The 19,166-nt window shown below is 36.7% G+C and overlaps 1 protein-coding gene across 7 annotated transcripts in view; it reads left to right on the top strand.

The window, feature by feature from the left end:
* The window catches only part of LOC124640381 (phosphofurin acidic cluster sorting protein 2), a 126,222-nt gene that overhangs the window by 93,330 nt on the left and 13,726 nt on the right, over window positions 1-19,166 (top strand). For 5 of the 7 annotated variants that reach the window (XM_047178131.1, XM_047178130.1, XM_047178129.1 and 2 more), the window contains exons 2-6: window positions 9,355-9,582; window positions 14,414-14,507; window positions 16,832-16,991; window positions 17,440-17,579; window positions 17,977-18,120. In XM_047178131.1, coding sequence (XP_047034087.1) covers window positions 9,355-9,582; window positions 14,414-14,507; window positions 16,832-16,991; window positions 17,440-17,579; window positions 17,977-18,120 — 766 coding nt within the window. The remainder of the gene's footprint in view (window positions 1-9,354; window positions 9,583-14,413; window positions 14,508-16,831; window positions 16,992-17,439; window positions 17,580-17,976; window positions 18,121-19,166) is intronic. The other 2 variants (XM_047178133.1, XM_047178132.1) reach the window with 1 other exon arrangement.

Here is a 19,166-nt window from a genome sequence, read left to right as displayed (position 1 = left end):
GAGCATGGTGAACATGTCCTATCCTTGTTCAACATACGAAACAAATTACATACATACATTGAAAGAGGAATACAAAGAGCATGGATGTGCCAGTTGAGTGTATGATACGATTTTCAACAACTGCAGTTTGCAAAAGCAGTCTAAGTTCCTTTGTATAAGTCTTAAAGGAAACATATATTTCTTCCACTGCAGGGGAATTCTGGAAAAGAATCTCCATAATAAATCGTCAACTTAGTCTTCACTTTTTACAAGCAAAGAATGCGTAATACGCCTTACTTAGAAAATCAGAACTGTCGTCGTCGACTTTAACTCCAGACCACGCACAGCGGTCCTTCCTCGCTTTTTTTCTCCATAAAAAGTTATATTATTAAAAAGTTTTCCATTGTCCTGATCCCTTGAATAAAAGCTACTTTCTTTCAGATATATTGCCGGTCCTTTATAAGTTCATTGGCACAGTTTTTGCCGAACTTCAGCAGGAATATAAACCTTTTTGTGGCAACATTGATTTATATCGGGCGCTATTCATTTCCTTTCAGTAATGTTTCACTTGCTGAAATATTGTATGGTTCCGAATTGAAACGTTTTTATTTTCTAGACGTTAAGTGATGAAGTCATTTGATTGTTAAATAAATCTTGAATTTGAAATATGACCGTGAAATTATTGTATTGCTATTTATGTCGTGGAAAAGTCGTGGTGGCCTAGTGGGCAAAGAACCAACCTCTCGAGTAGGAGGGCGCGGGTTCGATTCCAGGTCAGGCAAGTACCAATGCAACTTTTCTAAGTTTGTATGTACTTTCTAAGTATATCTTAGACACCAATGACTGTGTTTCGGATGGCACGTTAAACTGTAGGTCCCGGCTGGCATTGAACATCCTTGGCAGTCGTTACGGGTAGTCAGAAGCCAGTAAGTCTGACACCAGTCTAACCAAGGGGTATCGGGTTGCCCGGGTAACTGGGTTGAGGAGGTCAGATAGGCAGTCGCTTCTTGTAAAGCACTGGTACTCAGCTGAATCCGGTTAGACTGGAAGCCGACCCCAACATAGTTTGGGAAAAAGGCTCGGAGGATATTTATATTTAGCTGTGCAAAAATAGACGTAAAATTACTATAAATATGACGTATCGATCTATGAAAAGACCTCATTTATGCAAAATAGCATACCTACTAGGTTTTCATAAAGTAAACAACACTACTAGAAATGTGTTGTGGAGGAATAGAGTGAGAATTCGCAATATTATACAGTTTTGTGGAAAAATAAAAATATCAGGCACAATTCCGACCAAATTATACAGCCTAACACAATAAACGTCACAATAAATTGATAAGGAATTATAAATTTAAAAAAACCCTCGACCCAAAAAAGTACGCAATAATTATGACAAAAGGTGATAAACGCTAAACCCTATAAAAAGCAAAAAATAACTTTTAACACTACGTAAACTAAATTTTTTCGTGTCGGGGGACCGCTCTAATTCATTACTTTAGATACGTGTTTTTTTTTTTAACGAATGTTGTAATTAGGTAGGTATCATTTGATTTATGTAAGTATTTATGAAGGTAAAAAGCGGTCCCCCGACACGTCAAAATTTAGTTTACGTAGTGTTAAAAGTTATTTTTTGCTTTTTATAGGGTTTAGCGTTTATCACCTTTTGTCATAATTATTGCGTACTTTTTTGGGTCGGGGGTTTTTTTAAATTTATAATTTAATTTTATTTCATGCTTTTTAAAGAAGCTCCTTAATTTTTCCTTCTTTCATTTAATTTATTTTATCTTAAGATGGGGTCGCTATATGCGATCTCGGCCAAAGGAAGCTGTTTAACAATCCTCATGACAAACTGGCTCTGGGAGAATTGCACAGATTGAGAAACATTTGGACATTCTAGATTTTCAGCAAAAATATAAATCGGCAAAAATATAATCCGTCACATCCCATTTCCAGCATCAGGTTCTCGTCAATCAGAAACATGAAGAGAACTTGTCAAGACAAATTCAACGAGCCCAAACTCGATGGGTTTACTAAAAGGCAGTTCAGGGTTCCGTCTCCTACCTTCGTGCCCTAACAGCAGACCAGCTCAGTGATTCCAAAAGACATTAGCGTTTCAAATTTCAGATCCCACATATACTTGCAAGTAAACTGATCGTGTAACATTCCTATCACATCTAGCAAACGAGCTGATGACCTTGAAGACCTGAACCGATTTCCACCAAACATAGCTAAGAACACTCCCGACTGACATACCTTTTAAACAAAAAAAACCGCATTACAATCAAATCATCCGTTTGGGAGCTACGATGCCACATACACACACACACACACACACACACACACACAGACATGTCAAACTTATAACACCCCGTCGTTTTTGCGTCGGGGGTTAAAAACCATTATCATGGAAAAGCTCTTTTTTTCCAGTACATAAAAGTAAGCGATTTATTCGAAAACCGTTTCACCGAATAGGAGTGGAATATTAACATTTCTATGAAGTTTATAACCATTTCTTATTTATTGCCGAAACAGAGGTAATTATTTAGTGTAATTAAATTATATTGTATCACGTCTGAAGCTGAAAGTGGATTCCAAACAGTCGTGATGAAAGGTTAAAACGTAGTTTCAAAGATTTATTGAAAGAGATTATGTCCTCTCCTATAATAATTTATTCCTGTAGTTATAACTCCCACAGCCGATGAGTGATGATGACATAAATTAAATTCGAAAGGCTCGCGTTGATTGGGTCCAATGGAGTATCGATTTAATCGAGAATAACGAAATATCGAGCAAATGCTAAATGCTGTTTTTTTTTTGTATTCCGTTGCATTTGCATTATAGGTGTCCAACTCTTGACCTCGATCTCGTCTCCGAAATCGATGGATAAGGTTGCGATGGGACGAGTTGTTTTGTTTAACGTTTCGACTGTTTCTGACTACTGAGGCCTTAGAAAAGAATCTGCAAAAAAGTGGTACATTATAAATTATATGTCTTAACTTTCTATATGCACCACTGTATCTTTTAGTGTAGAATTAATGTAATTTCATTCAGTTCCTTTGATTAAACCGTGCACAAACAGACAGGACGGAGTACTTTATTTTTGTGATAATGACTAGGTTATAAGTATACTATATTAAATAATATTAAATAATCTGTCCTCATTAATTTGTAACCCAACACTGCAGCATGCTATACACCACACATCACAACACCCATTCAAGTGCTTACACAGAGGCATTCATCAACGGATCGTGTCTATTACAAAGCGTTGCATCCATTATGTCCAGCATTTGATTTGCATCAGCAGATTCATATTCAATATTCATGCCGTAATTGTAGATCTTAATTGATACTGTCACTCAAACTAAATGCGATGGCATTGAGTGTCAGGGTTTGATGCCAATGCACGTGTTCCGTTTGTATTTAATAAGGGTTAGTTAGTGTAGCCTAACTAGTATGTAAATGCATGTAGCTTATAGATAACTAGCTTCCGCCAGCGGCTTCGCCCGCGTGGTTTGTTGATAAAAAGTAGCCTATGTGTTAATCCAGGGTATCACCTATCTACATACCGAATTTCAATCAAATCGGTCCAGCCGTTTTTGCGTGATTGAATAACAAACATACATCCATACATTCTCACAAACTTTCACATTTATAATATAAGTAAGATATGTTTATGTTTAGTATACAATATCTTAAGTACTACATGGCATATCAATGAAGCAACTCAATACTTCTATTACATTAAAGCGTTAAGAGGACGAATTGGAATTTTTGGCGCCAAGGATCTCAATTTTTCTCAGTAAATACAAAACGGATCAAAATAAAACTTGGTTACCTGAAAGTTCATGATATAAACCTTATTTTGTTAGACGTCAAAACATGATTAGGTAACTTTTATAACAGAGAAAAATATATCAAACATACCTCTTTTTAAAAAGAGATTCACATATTATGGGCAAACGGGACCGATTTAAGCCTCTTAACTTTTTTAGTAGTTGAGTATATACATACTCTTTAAAATTGTAGAAGGAATTTTTATCAAATTATCATTTCAAAATAATAAAATTACAAAACCATTTTGTCGCTTACGACTTTTAGTTATAAGCTAGCGCGCGTATTGTTATCCTCGCCCCGCTCAGACGCTCCGACCCCTTTTGGCGCCTTAGATGCGCGTGCCGGTTATGGAATTATTGTTGACCAATTCGTCGCCTTAACAAATCTTTTACACTATTAATATAGTCATAGTAAGTTTAATTTTTACCCTGTACCCACAGATAGAGAAAGCTGAAGGCTATGGGGGAAACCTTTGCCCAAAAGTTGGCAGCACAGGCTAAACAAATTATTTAAAAACTGCTGTAAAATTACTGCCATAAATTGTTATAGGTATGTATTCTTATTGATAATTTAATTGACTACTATATCATTTACAATAGCTTTCAATACCATTTACTAAAGTCAGTGAAGGGCTATAAGAGAGCTAACAGAGCTTAGTCGTGATCTAGTTGCTGTTCAGAACTAGGCACGTGCTATAAACAACTTTCTCTTCATATCAACACCTGGCTTTTGTAGAGCTGAAAGTGGAAGAAAGCTTAAACGCTATTGACTATTCAGAACGAATATCTTTAAGAGTAGATATCCTGCTAAAAGCTGGACCGATGATTTGAAGAAGGTGGCTGACGTTGGATGGATGAGGGCTGCCCTAGCCGGGATGGTTCTCATTGAGGATCATCATCCTCATATCAACCAATTGCCGTTGACTGCTGATTTCGGCTCCTGCGTCAAATGCCAACCATCCCGGATATGGGCGGCCTGCAATTTTAGAAATGTTTTTTTTATACTTACCTTGGTGCTTCAGAGGAAAAAAGGGTAGAGTTGGGAGTTCTTGTACAAGCTTTGTGGTATTCAACAGCCTTTTGAATGAATTCGATAAGATTTGTTTCCACCCTTAACATAAGTATGTAAACTCTCTCAAATAGTGAATGAACTTTTGTTATAATGACATTGAAAGTTGATATAGCGTGATCGAGAACGGATTGCAACTAGATTTTTAATACGATTTCTGATTACACTTCAAAATCAAAGCAAGTCAAACAAACTGAAATAGAAACTTGTAATCACTGACCTGCGTTACCCTTGACCTTCGAATTATTTGAAAAATCTTTATTTTGAGACTTTACATTAGATTAGTGGAATCACATTTTCTATTTTTTTTTTTAAATTACATGTTGAAATTAATATGGTATTTATAGAAATTGTATTGCATTGCATTGTGTAAATAATTATGATAACAAAACAAAACCGTGTATTTATTTACATGGCAAACAAATGTGTATTTATTTGTTCGCGCTTACTTTGGTTTCCCCGCCGACTCAGCTCGTATTTGATTGGGATAAACAAACCGAATGCTGTGGGGTGTGGGGTGCGATGGTACAATGGTTTAAACCACAATACACTTTAGATTACCTTCAACAAAAATATTGAACATCTCTGAAAATTTAAGCTATCCATCCTTCTTTGGTGTCGGCGAAGCATGTTTTATTTTTCCATACTCCTCTATCTAAAGTCGTCTCACAAGCACCTTGGGTTATTTAGTAAATAATAAATATAACAATACATAAATGCAACAAAAAGCAAGCTAATTACCCTACTAACATTAATAACAACAACTTAACAACGTTATCAGCCTATTAAACACAAAACTATGTTACCGTGTTAATACAGCTAACTTATGCAGGAAAACGAGCATGAAGTTAAGCCATGGGAAAAGTTAGCCGGTAGCCCGACAGCCCTGCAATGTGCGCCATTAAGCACCGGCCAGATAATGCTCGGTACCATGGAGAATAAAATGACTAGCGGAGATGCCATAACGGAAAAAAACTCGTAAGAAAGTAGCGCGCTAAAATGCGTTTGCGCGGAGAACAAGGAACGTTCTTGTCTCTGCCCTTATACGGCTTCTTTGGACTCGACTATTCTTTGTAATACCAAAAACCGTCTTAAAGAACTCGAACGTCTAGTAAGTCCATTCCTAACTGATCATTTTGGTCATGCCCACCGTACGTTTTTGACCTAGAAGAAGGTGTCTGACCTACCTGCATTATGGCATCTCCGCTCATCTTTCTTTACTCCGTGTGTCCGGTACAGAGGCGATTAGCGCGGCCGACAAACTGTGCGAGTTGCACTTTGATAACGCCCTGTGTATAGGTAGCTTGGATATGCGAAATTGGTGTGAAACGAGTTTTTGGCGTGAAGTTTTTTGAACATGGTATATTTGGTAGATTTTTGTTAGTACAAAATGTGCAATGTTTTTCACTCTCTGTCTTGTTTTGTGTAGGGATGTTCGTGCGAGCATCGACTTTATCGATATTGAGCAGTTGAGCATTGACATAATTTCAGATTTTATTAAGCATTATAATCCTCAAAGTTAACTGTATTAGATCTGTTTTTGGTACACGTAGGTTTAGGTAAATGTAAAAAAAACTAGGTATTTTGCGGTAGGTGGTTAGTTTAATTAAGTTCATAACTTAGTAACGAAAAGCTAATTTCGGGAAAAGCATTTATCCAAAACAAACATTAAGCTAATGTATGATCAAACATACTGAAACATTATTCAAAGAAAAACGTATTACTTACTCAATTTTGCAAATTACGCGTCGCAATTAGGTAAATTAGACGATATGAGCTAAGTGTCACGCCTCGCCTTACTAACTAACGGTGTCTGTAGTGAGACTAGTTGGTAAATAGCTTTTCTACAAAGCTAAATGCTGTTTTAATCGCAAAATTGCTTACATCTCGAAAAAATATTATATGTGACAAAGTGGGGAGGCCTTTGCCCAGCAGTGGGGCAGTTCAGGCTCTGAAAAAAAAAAGAATACACCTTTCGTTGTAAAAGTTATTTATTCCTATTGTTGTTAATATGTCTAAAAATTAAGACTATCTCACACTTTTTGAACCGACTTCCCAAAAGGTTCTCAATTCGTATGTTTGTAAAAAGCAGTAAATGCTACATAGCCAGCTAAATTAGTGCAGCAGCTTAACAGCAAAAACAAAACAAACCATCATTACATTTATTAGCACAGATAAGTGTAGTACGTAGGTGGGTAAACTAGCCGCGCGACCTGTCACGGCTCGCAGGAAATGCGATAAGCCCCTTATTGGACGTCTGCACCCGTTTGCACATGTGCCGTGTGGCCGAATGTTACGTGCTTTACTTGGGGAGTAGGTTTGAGTTTGTTTACTCTGCTGTGTTATATTGGGGTTGGTGTAAGTTTTACTTGGAATAGAGAAAAGGGCGATCGGGGCTAATGTAGTTTTCTCAGGCCATGATTTTTAGAGAGATCGTCAGGTATAAAACGATAAAATATATAAAATGATTTGGTGCTTCCATAAAAGTGGAGTAGAAATCAAAATTCACAATGATTATAATGAGAATATTTTTAACCCTAGCAAAATCCGATAATAACTAACAAAGCAAAATTATTTATACATATAATTTCATACATAATGGACCGATGATTAATATTTTCTATAATAAATTATTTCATATTTTTCATTGTTCTATTACTAACTTTATCTATTGTGTCTATTCAATAAAGCTTTTAGTCTTTGAAATCAAAAACAAAGCGACGATAAAATTACAAAAAAAAACTGTTTTGTTTAATACAATGACCATTTTACTCAATGTTTTTGGCGTGCAAAAACACTTGAAGTGCCAAGTAGGCTGAGTATCTTTATTTCAGTAAAAGGTAAAAGTATCTTTTATCACGAAGCAGGACATTACTTTTAGCGATTTATTCTCTTTCCTCGCACGTGTGACTTCTCGGCGCCATTTTATTTATTAAGTGCTGAAATTCCTTTGTAAATGGCAAAAGGTTTTTCAGATAAATAATTGCTGTTGTACTGTGTCTTGATGGTGTAATAAATTGCATTGCGCAAAGGGTACAATTTTTTCGTTCTTTTTTATTAATCCTCTAGTAAAGGAGACTATATTTTATTCCATGATAAAATATAAATAAATAAAGGAATTATCTAATGAGATCTCAGTCAGATATACTTCTCAAAAAAGAGTAAAAATCATCCTTGACCCGTCGGAATTGGACCACCGATATATCAAATTGGTAATAACTTTTCACCCTGACCGTGTCGATAATAAATTACAGCATTTATGATTTCGTACCTATAAAAATAATGCCGTAAATCTGTGAAGGACACCAATTTCACATTTGTAGTCCAAGTAATTTCTTTTATGTTTGTCGATAAAACTTGTTTTAAGTGAGGTACATCACTAAACCCGTTTCTTTGCACTGTAAATACCTACACTTGAATTTCTGAAGTCAGTTTGACTTCTGATACGTCTTGTTACATATGTTCGTTGTTTGGTGAAATAATATTCCGTCCTTTGTAAATAACTGGATATTATTGTTTGCTCGCTTATTTGCTCTATAAGGCCTCCGGGGGCTTATTAACATTTTGTGCTCAGGATATTGGATTGCGAAAACATCTTCGATATCTACAAAAGCTATTTTTATTTATCTACAACGTAACGTTAGCTAGGAACGTGGCTCCAATTTGATTTTCAAATTATTATTTATTGAAATATCAAGCTTCTCGTCTGTTCGCAGAAACTGGTTTAGTTTACCGACTTCAATTTAATTTAACGCAAATATTGACTATTGGAAAAGGTTTCTATTTGAATGTAACTACGGGCACTGGAATCTAATTGGATCTTGTTTATGATTCATCAGTTAGAGTGAAATTCATCTTGGAATAAATGTAGTTATGTTCTTTTATACTTGTGTCGGGAAAGCAAATATTTGTTAATCGCAGTGAACACGATGCGGGCTTGTATGCACAAGGAAACCACGCAGGCATGTAATCATTCCGTGTAGCGAGTCGAGTACAGCAGTGAATGTTTCTACTATGTCATACATGTTTCAACTGAACGTGCATTTTTGTCAAACGAAATATTTTTATACCGGAATGAATGAACAGTTACTGGTATTTTGAGCAGCTTTATTGTAACTCTAGTGTGATGAATGGCCGAAAAGCGGCTTTGCGCTACGCACTTATTATTATAGCTACGTCGTAGCACTCGTAGCAAATCTTCTACGCTACGCACACACTCAAATTCCAAGAAGACTTGATTGATGGACACTATATAGTATGTTGCCCTTTAAACATTCTTCTTCGATATGAAATAAAACCCTTTGGAAAGGAGACTGCTCTTTTTCATCATCATCATCTCCCGAGCCTTTTCCCAACAATGTTGGGGTCGGCTCCCAGTCTAACCGGAATTGGATTGGGTTGAACCGGAGATGGCTCATATTAAGTTCTATTCCCTATTTTAACAAAAGTTTCCTTTGTCCCCAGGCTATGCACACTACGGATAACCCGGCTCCGAGTATGCGGGGCGCTCGGCGAGACCGGCGGGGGCGCGGCCAGCGGCGCGGGCGCTGGTGCAGTGATCCTGGCCGCTCGCATGCACAGCTCCAAGCGGACGCTTCGCTCCAACGACATTGCAGTCCCACCGCTTGATGTCGAGCTCGACCTGTGCTTCTCGTTGCAGTACCCGCATTTTGTTAAGAGGGATGGTAACAGGTAAAATACAATTTTTCGATATTTTCTCCTTATTGAAAGGAAAATAAAATAGTTTTTAGGGTTCCGTACCTCGAAAGGAAAAAACGGAACCCTTATAGGATCACTTTGTTGTCCGTCTGTCTGTCTGTCTGTCTGTCTGTCAAGACCCTTTATCTTAAGAACGCGTGAACGTATCAAGCTGAAATTCACATGAAATACTCGGGTCTATTGTCCCTTTAAGCTGTGAAAATATCAAACTTCTAAGCCAAGCCAATCAAAAGATACAACCGATTATGTCGATATTTTCAACAAATTTTCGACACTCGCAAAGGAATCAAAACCTACAGGGTACTTCCCGTAAACTCAGAATCTTGAAATTTGGCATGAAGCATTGTCATATAATGCAAATATAGGAAAAATTGCGAAAATCACATTTTTTTTGTTATATAATATAATAAAAATATTTTAATAAAATGAAACTTACTACCTTATTTCTCACGAACGAATAAAGGTACCAAATTGAAATTTATACCAAATACCTAGGTCTATTGTCCCTTTAAGCAATGAAAAAATCAAACTTCTAAGTTAACGCGATCAAAAGATACAGCAGTTTTACCGACACCTTAGACGAATTTCCGTCTCACGCTAGGGAATCAAAACCTACAAGGTACTTCCCGTGAACTCAGAATCTTGAAATTCGGCACGAAGCAACGTTATATAGTACAGATAAAGGAAAAATTACGAAAATGATAAATTTGAAGTTACATAAAATATTAAAATAATATTATTTTTGCTTACATGACATAAAATATTTTTTTAATAATTATAAACTTACTACGTACCCTTTTTCACATGAACGCGTAGAGATATTAAAGTTTTGATAAAAAGTGAAATTCATATCAAACACTTCTTAAATATAATGGCCTCTAAACTGTGAAAAATTTTAAATCATTCAAAGGTCATTGGGCACCTTAGTATGGAAACCATACCCACGGCGGATACGAACGAAATATAGCACAGTATAATGATAAAGGCTCTGATTTACTATGGCATTAGTCGCATCAATGTGAACCATGGGAATCTAGAGAAAATCTGGTGTAAACATCAAATATTTTCCTCATTTCAATGGGGAATTTAAACGACCACGTTTGACGGATTTGAGAAATCATTTCTTTGTAGTGAAAGAGTATACTCGCCGTTTATTTCCATTGTCATCAGGTCAGGATCTGATGATGGAAATCCTGAGAAATCGAGGGCAACTATCAGAAATTGTAGGCATGCATAGGATTTAAACTTGATTCTCAGATGTATGTCTGGTGATACTATCAAACAGTGAAGGTTTAGAGCTTACCTGATGATGGAGACGTGAGAAAGTCGAGAGAACTCCTTAACGGTATGTTTTTAGTTACGTCGTGTTTATATTATTCGTATTGACGAGAACTTTTCACAAAAGTTAAAAATAAAAACTTAAAAAAAAAAAAAAACAACGTCTAAAAACAACAAGAAAACTGTTTATATGCATCGGTCTAGATCTCGGTGGTTAAATAAATATAGATGCATCCTCTAGACACCGACTTCTAGACCGATGCACCTAACATCTTTTTAATTTGTTTCTTGCTTTTGTTTTCGTGTTGCTTTTATTATATGTTTGAAGTTGGATTTGTTTGTAAAATGCTACAAAATAAAATAAAGCCGACTTTATAAAACAAAGAAAGAGACAGAATTACACTTTTGTCAAGGCTCTAGAAACGTAAAGCCAGCAGCCCCGAATCCTACTCTCTAGAGGTCGTTGTTACAATTCGACAGCTACAAGACGTCAGGCGGTTTCGAAAAAAACCTGAAATTGGGGCTCGTTAGGTGATTAATCCCTCAAAAATAAAAGATCCCATTCCTGCAATGGCTGCTTTAACCCAAGTTAGTAGTGAATTCTCGTCACCTAAAATAAAATAAGCTCCAACACAAGGTTACGTTATAAATTGTAAAGGAGTTCCCATAACTATATCTGATCTTTGCTATCGATCCCACAATGGCATTCAAACCTATCTATGTGGAAAGTCTTCGCCAATACGAATAAAATAAACCCAAACACGTGGTAGTTGCAACATACCGTTCAGGAGTTCCCTCGACTCTCTGTAGTCTCCATAATCAAATCAGCTCCAAACCTTCACTGTTTACCAGTACCCTCAAAAATACACTCACATGTCTGGTTATGACTCGATGCGTGCCTACAATATTCAAGAGTTGCCCTCGATTTCTCAGGGTTTCCAGATCCTCATCAGATCCTGGTCATCCAAATGGGCATCTTTCTTCTTTATGAAAATTCTTTAACAATAAAAACTAGCATTGCAACCTGTACAATCCTCTGAAACTGCTTGTCTTTTATATTTTTCAAACGATCCTGGACATTCGTCTCCATGGAATTTTAATAAAATATTATATTCAAAGAAACGTCATACCATTCTCCACGATTTAAAACTACTTTGATTCATGTCCGCCACTTTTTACAAAGCGGGTCAGATATGCCCTTTGACAATGACCTTTAAGACATAACTAGTTATTTTCAATCAAATTTCTGAATGATGACTATAAAATGTTGTATATAAATAACTTTAATAAACTAACTTTTACAAGGTACTGGCCTACTATTTTAGTTATATTATAAAATAAAAAATATTAACTATTTTGACTCTCACGAAATGACCATAACTAAGATTGTTCTAAACTTAACGGTTGGCGCGAAACTCACTTTTTATCTATACAGGATTTGTACGGAACCCTCGCTGCGCGAGTCCGACTCGCACTTGGCCGGTTTTATTTTTTAATATAATTTGAGGACTGATCAGGGTTGGAGCATTTGGTTCAATTTAAATAAAAAATTCTGTTCTGAAATTAAAGTGGTTTCAACTATCACAGAGCTTTTGATTGGAGCTGTTAGTGAAAGTACGTACAGTGATAATATACCTCTAGAGTAGGTAATGTAGCGTATAGCACTTGGTTTATTATATGCTTTCAAAGAGAATTTCTATTCTATTGTTTTCTTATACAAAACAAAAATGCTGAAAGAATTAAAATTGATGGATTCTGCCATTAGTTTTATCTTCTAATTAATTAGCGTAAAAGATTGGGTATAAAAAGCTCAATTGTCTAGCTAGCTAGTATATCAAGCGTAACAATTTTTACGCGTGGCTTGAGAGATTGCTAGCTTCAAAAAAGTACTAATAAAAAGTCGTATAAAACATAAAAACATGCGTTCGTCTCGTTATGAAGACATTAATCTAGTTTTTGTGCTGTCTGTTTGTTTAGAGTTAGTACTATTTAATGCAGTCGTTAAAATAGGAATTCCGAAGTATTCATGGAAGACGGTCAAGGTTCTTTAGTTAGATAATTAAAATCTTTAGTTTTATGTTAGTGTATCTTCTAATGCACCGGTTTCTTGGTGCAATTGGTTTATTAACTAGTTTAACCAATGACTATTGAAGAAGTGAGGGCCCAATATTCAAGTCATGAGCACGAGATTTGACAGGAATAAAGACTATGAAACAACTTTGTGGACACTAGGAATAACGAGCCACAATATAGAAGTTAAAAAAAATATATAACAGTCAACCTTTATCAATTCGGCCCTTGAATGATTAAACAATCGATAAAAAATCGAATCAGTTATTCGTATTGTACCTGTTTATGGAGTATTGTTTGAACATCGCGTACGTTGAAACGTTCAGACGTTCCCAATATAGTTTTATAGCGCTTTTATTGTCCAGCATGTTTACACTTTGTATGGCTTGAGTGTTTGAGCATATGGTAAAAATATCGCGTTGGAAAATATCCGCTTTTAGAATTGGAGATAATATATGTAGTTTTAAATTCACAATCACAGTGGATTTCGGTTCAGTAACCCGTTTCAGTATTTTTTGTGTGTATGTAGGTTTTTAAAAGAATATAACTAGACAGCTACTCGGTTTGTCTAGTCGTACGCCGGTAGCTCGGCTTGCCTTTGCTGTCTACACGATACCTAGCTACTGCCTATTTCGAAATCGATTTAGTACACAGGCGTAGCACACAAAAAAACACGGGTTTCACTCACAACTGCCCTGCTGGCACTGGCGAGCTACTGCCGAACGCGTCCAAACGTTGCGAGCGACGCACGAGTCGCTGTCATGTGCGAGTTGCTGCCGGGCGAGCAGGCGAGTGAAAACAAAAAATGTTGAAGTAACTCGGATGCGAGCTACTGTCCAACGCGCACTTGCGAGTTACTCGTAAGTGACGTCCAAACAGTGCGAGTTATAGCAGTGCAGCTACTCGGCAGGCTGTCTCGCACGCTAACTCGTACTGTGTAAACCAGCCATTAGTTCTAGTAACTGATTACGCCGTGACAGTACGTTGCTTGACCTACAAGAAGGCGCCTGACCTACCTTCCTAATGGTATCTCCGCGATCTTTGCTTCCTCCGTGTTCCTATTATTATTTATGCTGGCTGTTGTAGTTAATTTACGAGTGGGTGTTATTTAAAATTTTAAGCGGCACTAATTACTGTCTAGACCAGTCTCTTCTAAAATGGCATGAAATCCGAATTGACCTCAACGAATTTTAAGAGAAAATAAAAATGTAGGTATCCGCTTGTGGATACCTGCAGTCTTAAATATGTATGAATATTTATGTCTGTTCTTACATCCCGTACCCGGATAATATATAGCTTATCACTTTATGACATTTACAAGAAATGTGACTTCCTATTGGTAAAAGAATTGTCATATCCCCTTTAACGACATAAACTCACCTCATTATACTAGATGTTACCTATAAAAAGTAGTGTTTTAGAATCAATGTTAATGTATTTATTAATAATATTCCAGATTGCAGATAATGCTGCAGCGCCGCAAGAAATACAAGAACCGCACGATACTGGGGTACAAGACATTGGCCGAAGGTGTTATAAGGATGGACCAGGTTAGTACATCAAACCCTTATTACTCCCTATAGGCTCACAATAACGTTTCTGTATAAGCACTTACAGAAAAAGATAGGCCCTAGTACATATGTTGGTAAAAGACGACGAAGCTAGAATGAGGGTTTATGAACAGCAATATTATTTGTCTTGCAACAACATGCGAACAACATGACCTAAGTAGTTTTACGTTCTTTTGAAAGCACAAGAAACCACTGAGCATTCGTTCAATAGCCTTCTAAGAGGCAGAAATTCATCAAAAAAACCTAACAAGAGGGAATGTCAGACTCTACTGCCTAAGGATCACCTTTGTATCTTCTGGGTTTTTCTGAAGCACCTTGTGTACTAGAGCTGTGGAAAATCTTTCGAACAATCCCGCAGTCCCAGGACGCTTTGATCCTTAGAGGTCCTGCAAATCAGTCGCCTACAGTCCATATCGCTACAACAAACAATTCCGTACAGATATTGTCGCATCGTCACGCTCGGCTGGCTCCATGATCTTATTAGTTCAAACTACTGCACAGGTGGTGTCCTGCTTTGTCTAGATGCTATCTCATCTGTGACTGTGTTATGTGCGCTTTGTATTTGCATGGATTGGTATTACTTACTAAGGGATTTTTTTTTCTTAAGTCTGATAACTAAAACTTCCAGGTTTTTTTAAAATACTTTATATTAGGTTATATCAAACTATTGTATTCATCCATAGAAGGAAGAAAATGGTTACTGCAAAATCAAGTTGAAAGAACTGAAGTTTCTTTAGTGATGTGGTCAGGCATTCAAGAATTATGTATCAAAAATCCCTGGTTTTATTTCTTTTCTAGTATGTTGTCCAAATGGTTTTACAATCAGTTTTAAGGCACAAGGTCATATCTGAAAATATCCCTTTCGCATCTCCAATGGCTATAAAATTATGATCTCAATATTTTGGAAGTTGTAAACCATTTCAATGGAGTCTTTGAACTTAACGGTTCCAAAGTATTTCTGCTACCCCTTTTCTCAAATCTCAAAATTCTTGTTACTATGAATTCAATTAATCCTTACTCGTATTATAAATGCGAAAGAAACTGTCTTATTTTTCTTATCTTTTAGTCGGTTGTGGAAACTGTTTCACCAAGGACGATGGTGACACTGCAGGGAACAGCCAGTTATTTATATTAAAACGACACAGCCATACAGGATGTGCCCGCTAAAATACTAATTACACATAACATACGGATAGCTCTAAAATTATACGCTTAATTGCACCGAGCTCATTATCAAGGCTCGCAGGACATTTGTGTAATTAGTGAGTCATGTGCGCTGGCTGACCGGATTTGTATGGTTTTCTCTTATAAGTGCTGTTTATGGTATTTATGGCATTAAGCCCGGGTTTGTTCGAATTTGTTATTTTTACGGGCTTTGGTTGGGTTTTGGTGTTTTATCTGGAGGTTGTATTGGGAAGTTTCGATAATGACTAGTTAAAAGACATGCTTAGAGCGATTGTGCTGTAGGTAATAAAATCAAAATGGATTATTTTTCTTGCAAGACTTAGGATCGGAGGGATACGAGAGCTAAATTGGCTGTATATCGTATAGATTAATGGCGTGTCATAGAAGATCATTTTTGGCTTCGAAATGAGCTTGTGATCTTTTCCTCAGTCATCCATTTTCCTTCCTCTAACTCCCTACAATTACATTCTCATCTATTTGAAAACTTACCGGTAATCGACTGTGTCCGATGTCCATATAGGCAGACTAAAACCCATAAAAATAATTGCCCAGCTAATTGTGTCCATTGTTTTTAATTTGACCCACATAACACAACGTTTAATTATCCTGTTAGCTGAGTTCAATGACCGGTAATCGATATACAATTTTGAGTGGCTACAATTTGCAACTAATGTGTGCAAATTGCGAACCTCGGGCGGTTTCCGTCGCAAATTGTGTAAGCTATTAAGTGTGATTAGGTGCATAGTTCAGATGTATTTGTGTTGTGTTTATTGTGATATTCAATTTTGTACTTATTTGATCTAACCTCATAGGGTTGTGGATGGTTGTTGCTGCTACATTGTACACACATTTTTGTAATACCTGTGTCATCAGGCTGCACCTCATGAACCGTGATATTTAGACAGTTGAAATTATCATAGATGATCTATTTTATTGACGCTATGATAACAAATACTCAAAACTTGAGTAAAATAAATATTTTAGGAGCTCAGACACAACAAACGTTGCTGTGTCCGTTTTATAGATAATGGTATGACCCCTTCGTGCGTGAGTCAGTCTCACACTTGTACTTAGCACAGCAGGTTTTCCAAAATTAATAATACCAATTCTTCCCACAGGTGCTGCAACGCTCAATGGACATGGAGCTGGAACTGACGGGAGTCGGAGGCAAGGTCGGCGCTGCTGCAGGCCAGCCTGTCGCCAAGCTCACCATCACCGGGCTAGCCTCCACCCCAGTAGACCATGACACGAAGAACAACAATACCTTGCTTATTACTGGTGAGTTAGTCATTAAAGATGGTGACACCTCCTTAGGTACAATGGGTGTCATATACTAGCGAGATTGCTGCTGCTTAAATTTAACTTAATTATACTAGCATTTGCTTGTAAGAACGTTAGTGTTTAGTGTCCACACAGTATGTAAGGGTAATTCCCCTGGGACTTCTGAGGATAGCAAGATATATTTCATATCGTGTTCATTTAATCTTTATCGTACAAACACAAGTTTTTCTGGTGCTGGCTCCACCTCTCCACTCATTAAGGAGTCATATTCTCTGAATATTTGCTATTCTTGAATGTCAAAATCGGTTACGACTACCCACTCAAAAGCATCATCATAATCAGTATCCAAGAAAGGCTATCATATATGTAGACGATAACATAGTAGATAAAGATTATGTTGTGATCATATTAAGAAAACTAATACATCCATATAAACATCCCACAGAACGCGGCTACTCGGATGAAGAAGAAGAAGGCGAGTTCAGCTCAGTCGAGGAAGCAGATGAGATGACGTACGGTGCTCCCGCCAGGCGGCGCGCGCATCGACAACTCGCCTTTAACAAAACTGACCTATCTTATACCAAGGTATGGATACCAGAGACATAAGAATAACTATAGAAGGGACTTTATTGTATAATGGATCTTGATACATATAGAGTGATAATATTTTTAAATTAATATAGCAGTTCCTATAATCGATTTAGATGAATAAATAAGTCTTTCTATATTATTCATATTATGTAGGTTTTTTATAAAAAAAAAAGTTTTTATGTCACGATAATTTTATTACAAAAAAATATATATAAATGCATGTATTCATAAACGCTTTGGCTTCAGGGAGCTTTCATATTTATCGTGTTTTTTATCAATTACAGGCCAAAATATATACTGAAATAATTTATTATATTTTATTTATAGCTTATATATTTAAGTAGCTGAGCTTATATGAGCTTGAGCGTAATAGGCGTTGCATTGCACGCAGTTGTCCCGTTCTCGCGACTTGAGCTTCATGGAGCGCGAGCGAAAGAGACAGAGCTATATACACTCTAAGGCGAACGACAGGGACAGCGACAGTGAGCTAGAGAACGCGGCCGCGAAACGCAAAGGCAGCCGTGGCAAGCTCGCGGTGAGCGCTTGTGCACGCACGCTAGATAAACGTATGAGAATAGACATTATAAAAAAATTGGAAAAAAATTATAAAAAGAATACTAAATGAATTCTGTACTTGTTAAAGCAAGGTCAAAACATTTTTTTTTTAATATCAGTGTTATTCGGACACTATTTCAATGGTTTTTGTTTCAATCTTCTATTCCACAATTTTTGCCTTGAGCTATAAGACCACTCTTTGGTTATTATACTGGAGAAATCTTTCTTTTAAAATCTTAAGGCATCATCATCATCGATGGTTTGAAATTGTTTAACCATTCTGAGACTTTTCGTCGTCTACTTAAACTTTAAAACAATTTTGTGTTATGCCGCCTCTATGGGTTTAGCATGCTTTTGGTCTGTGGACACTGGACAGGTCTTAAGAACTGAAACTTTACATAAATCACGTTAGGCTTATAATTTCTATTCTCATACAGTAGAGATGTGGTATTTTAGTTTGAACGCATGTATATTGTGGGTAGTTTAGTTGGTCTATTGGAATACCTTCTAGAATACTTTAATGTTAGGAAATAATCTGTATATTTTATAGTTACATTAGCTGTAGTCAGAAATATTTTGTAGTATTCATATTCAGAATTTCTTAGAAGCGTGGTCAATCGCGGTTGGACCTCGGTAAGCTGTTAAGTCGGTTTTTGATATTTTATAATCGCTACTTTTAAGTTTTCAAACCCCAGTATATCTGTTTGGCTTTTTTTTCGTGCAGTAAATACTGCAGACTGATTAGCAAGCCGTTAAAAGCCGCCTGATAGCAACGACTTCCAAGCAAATCTTAGTAATTTCTAAATCTACATTTATGACTTCAAATTCTCCAAAGAAATTCTTTCACTTATCTCAGCGTATGATACCTTTGTTTACAACGTAAATACTTGTCATACTGTTTGGTAGCTTATCATGCAAAGATTAGATTAATTATTATTAAATGCCGAAAACGCTCAGTAGCGTTCGGTCCATGGAGGTGAAAACTGTACGTATGGGACATAACTTGCGTATGCGCATCCCTGTATT

Source organism: Helicoverpa zea, chromosome 20 (assembly GCF_022581195.2).
Source record: "Helicoverpa zea isolate HzStark_Cry1AcR chromosome 20, ilHelZeax1.1, whole genome shotgun sequence".
NCBI classification, from domain to species: Eukaryota; Metazoa; Arthropoda; class Insecta; order Lepidoptera; family Noctuidae; genus Helicoverpa; species Helicoverpa zea.
Note: the sequence above shows the minus strand (reverse complement) of the source record. Positions and strands in the feature narration are given on the sequence as shown.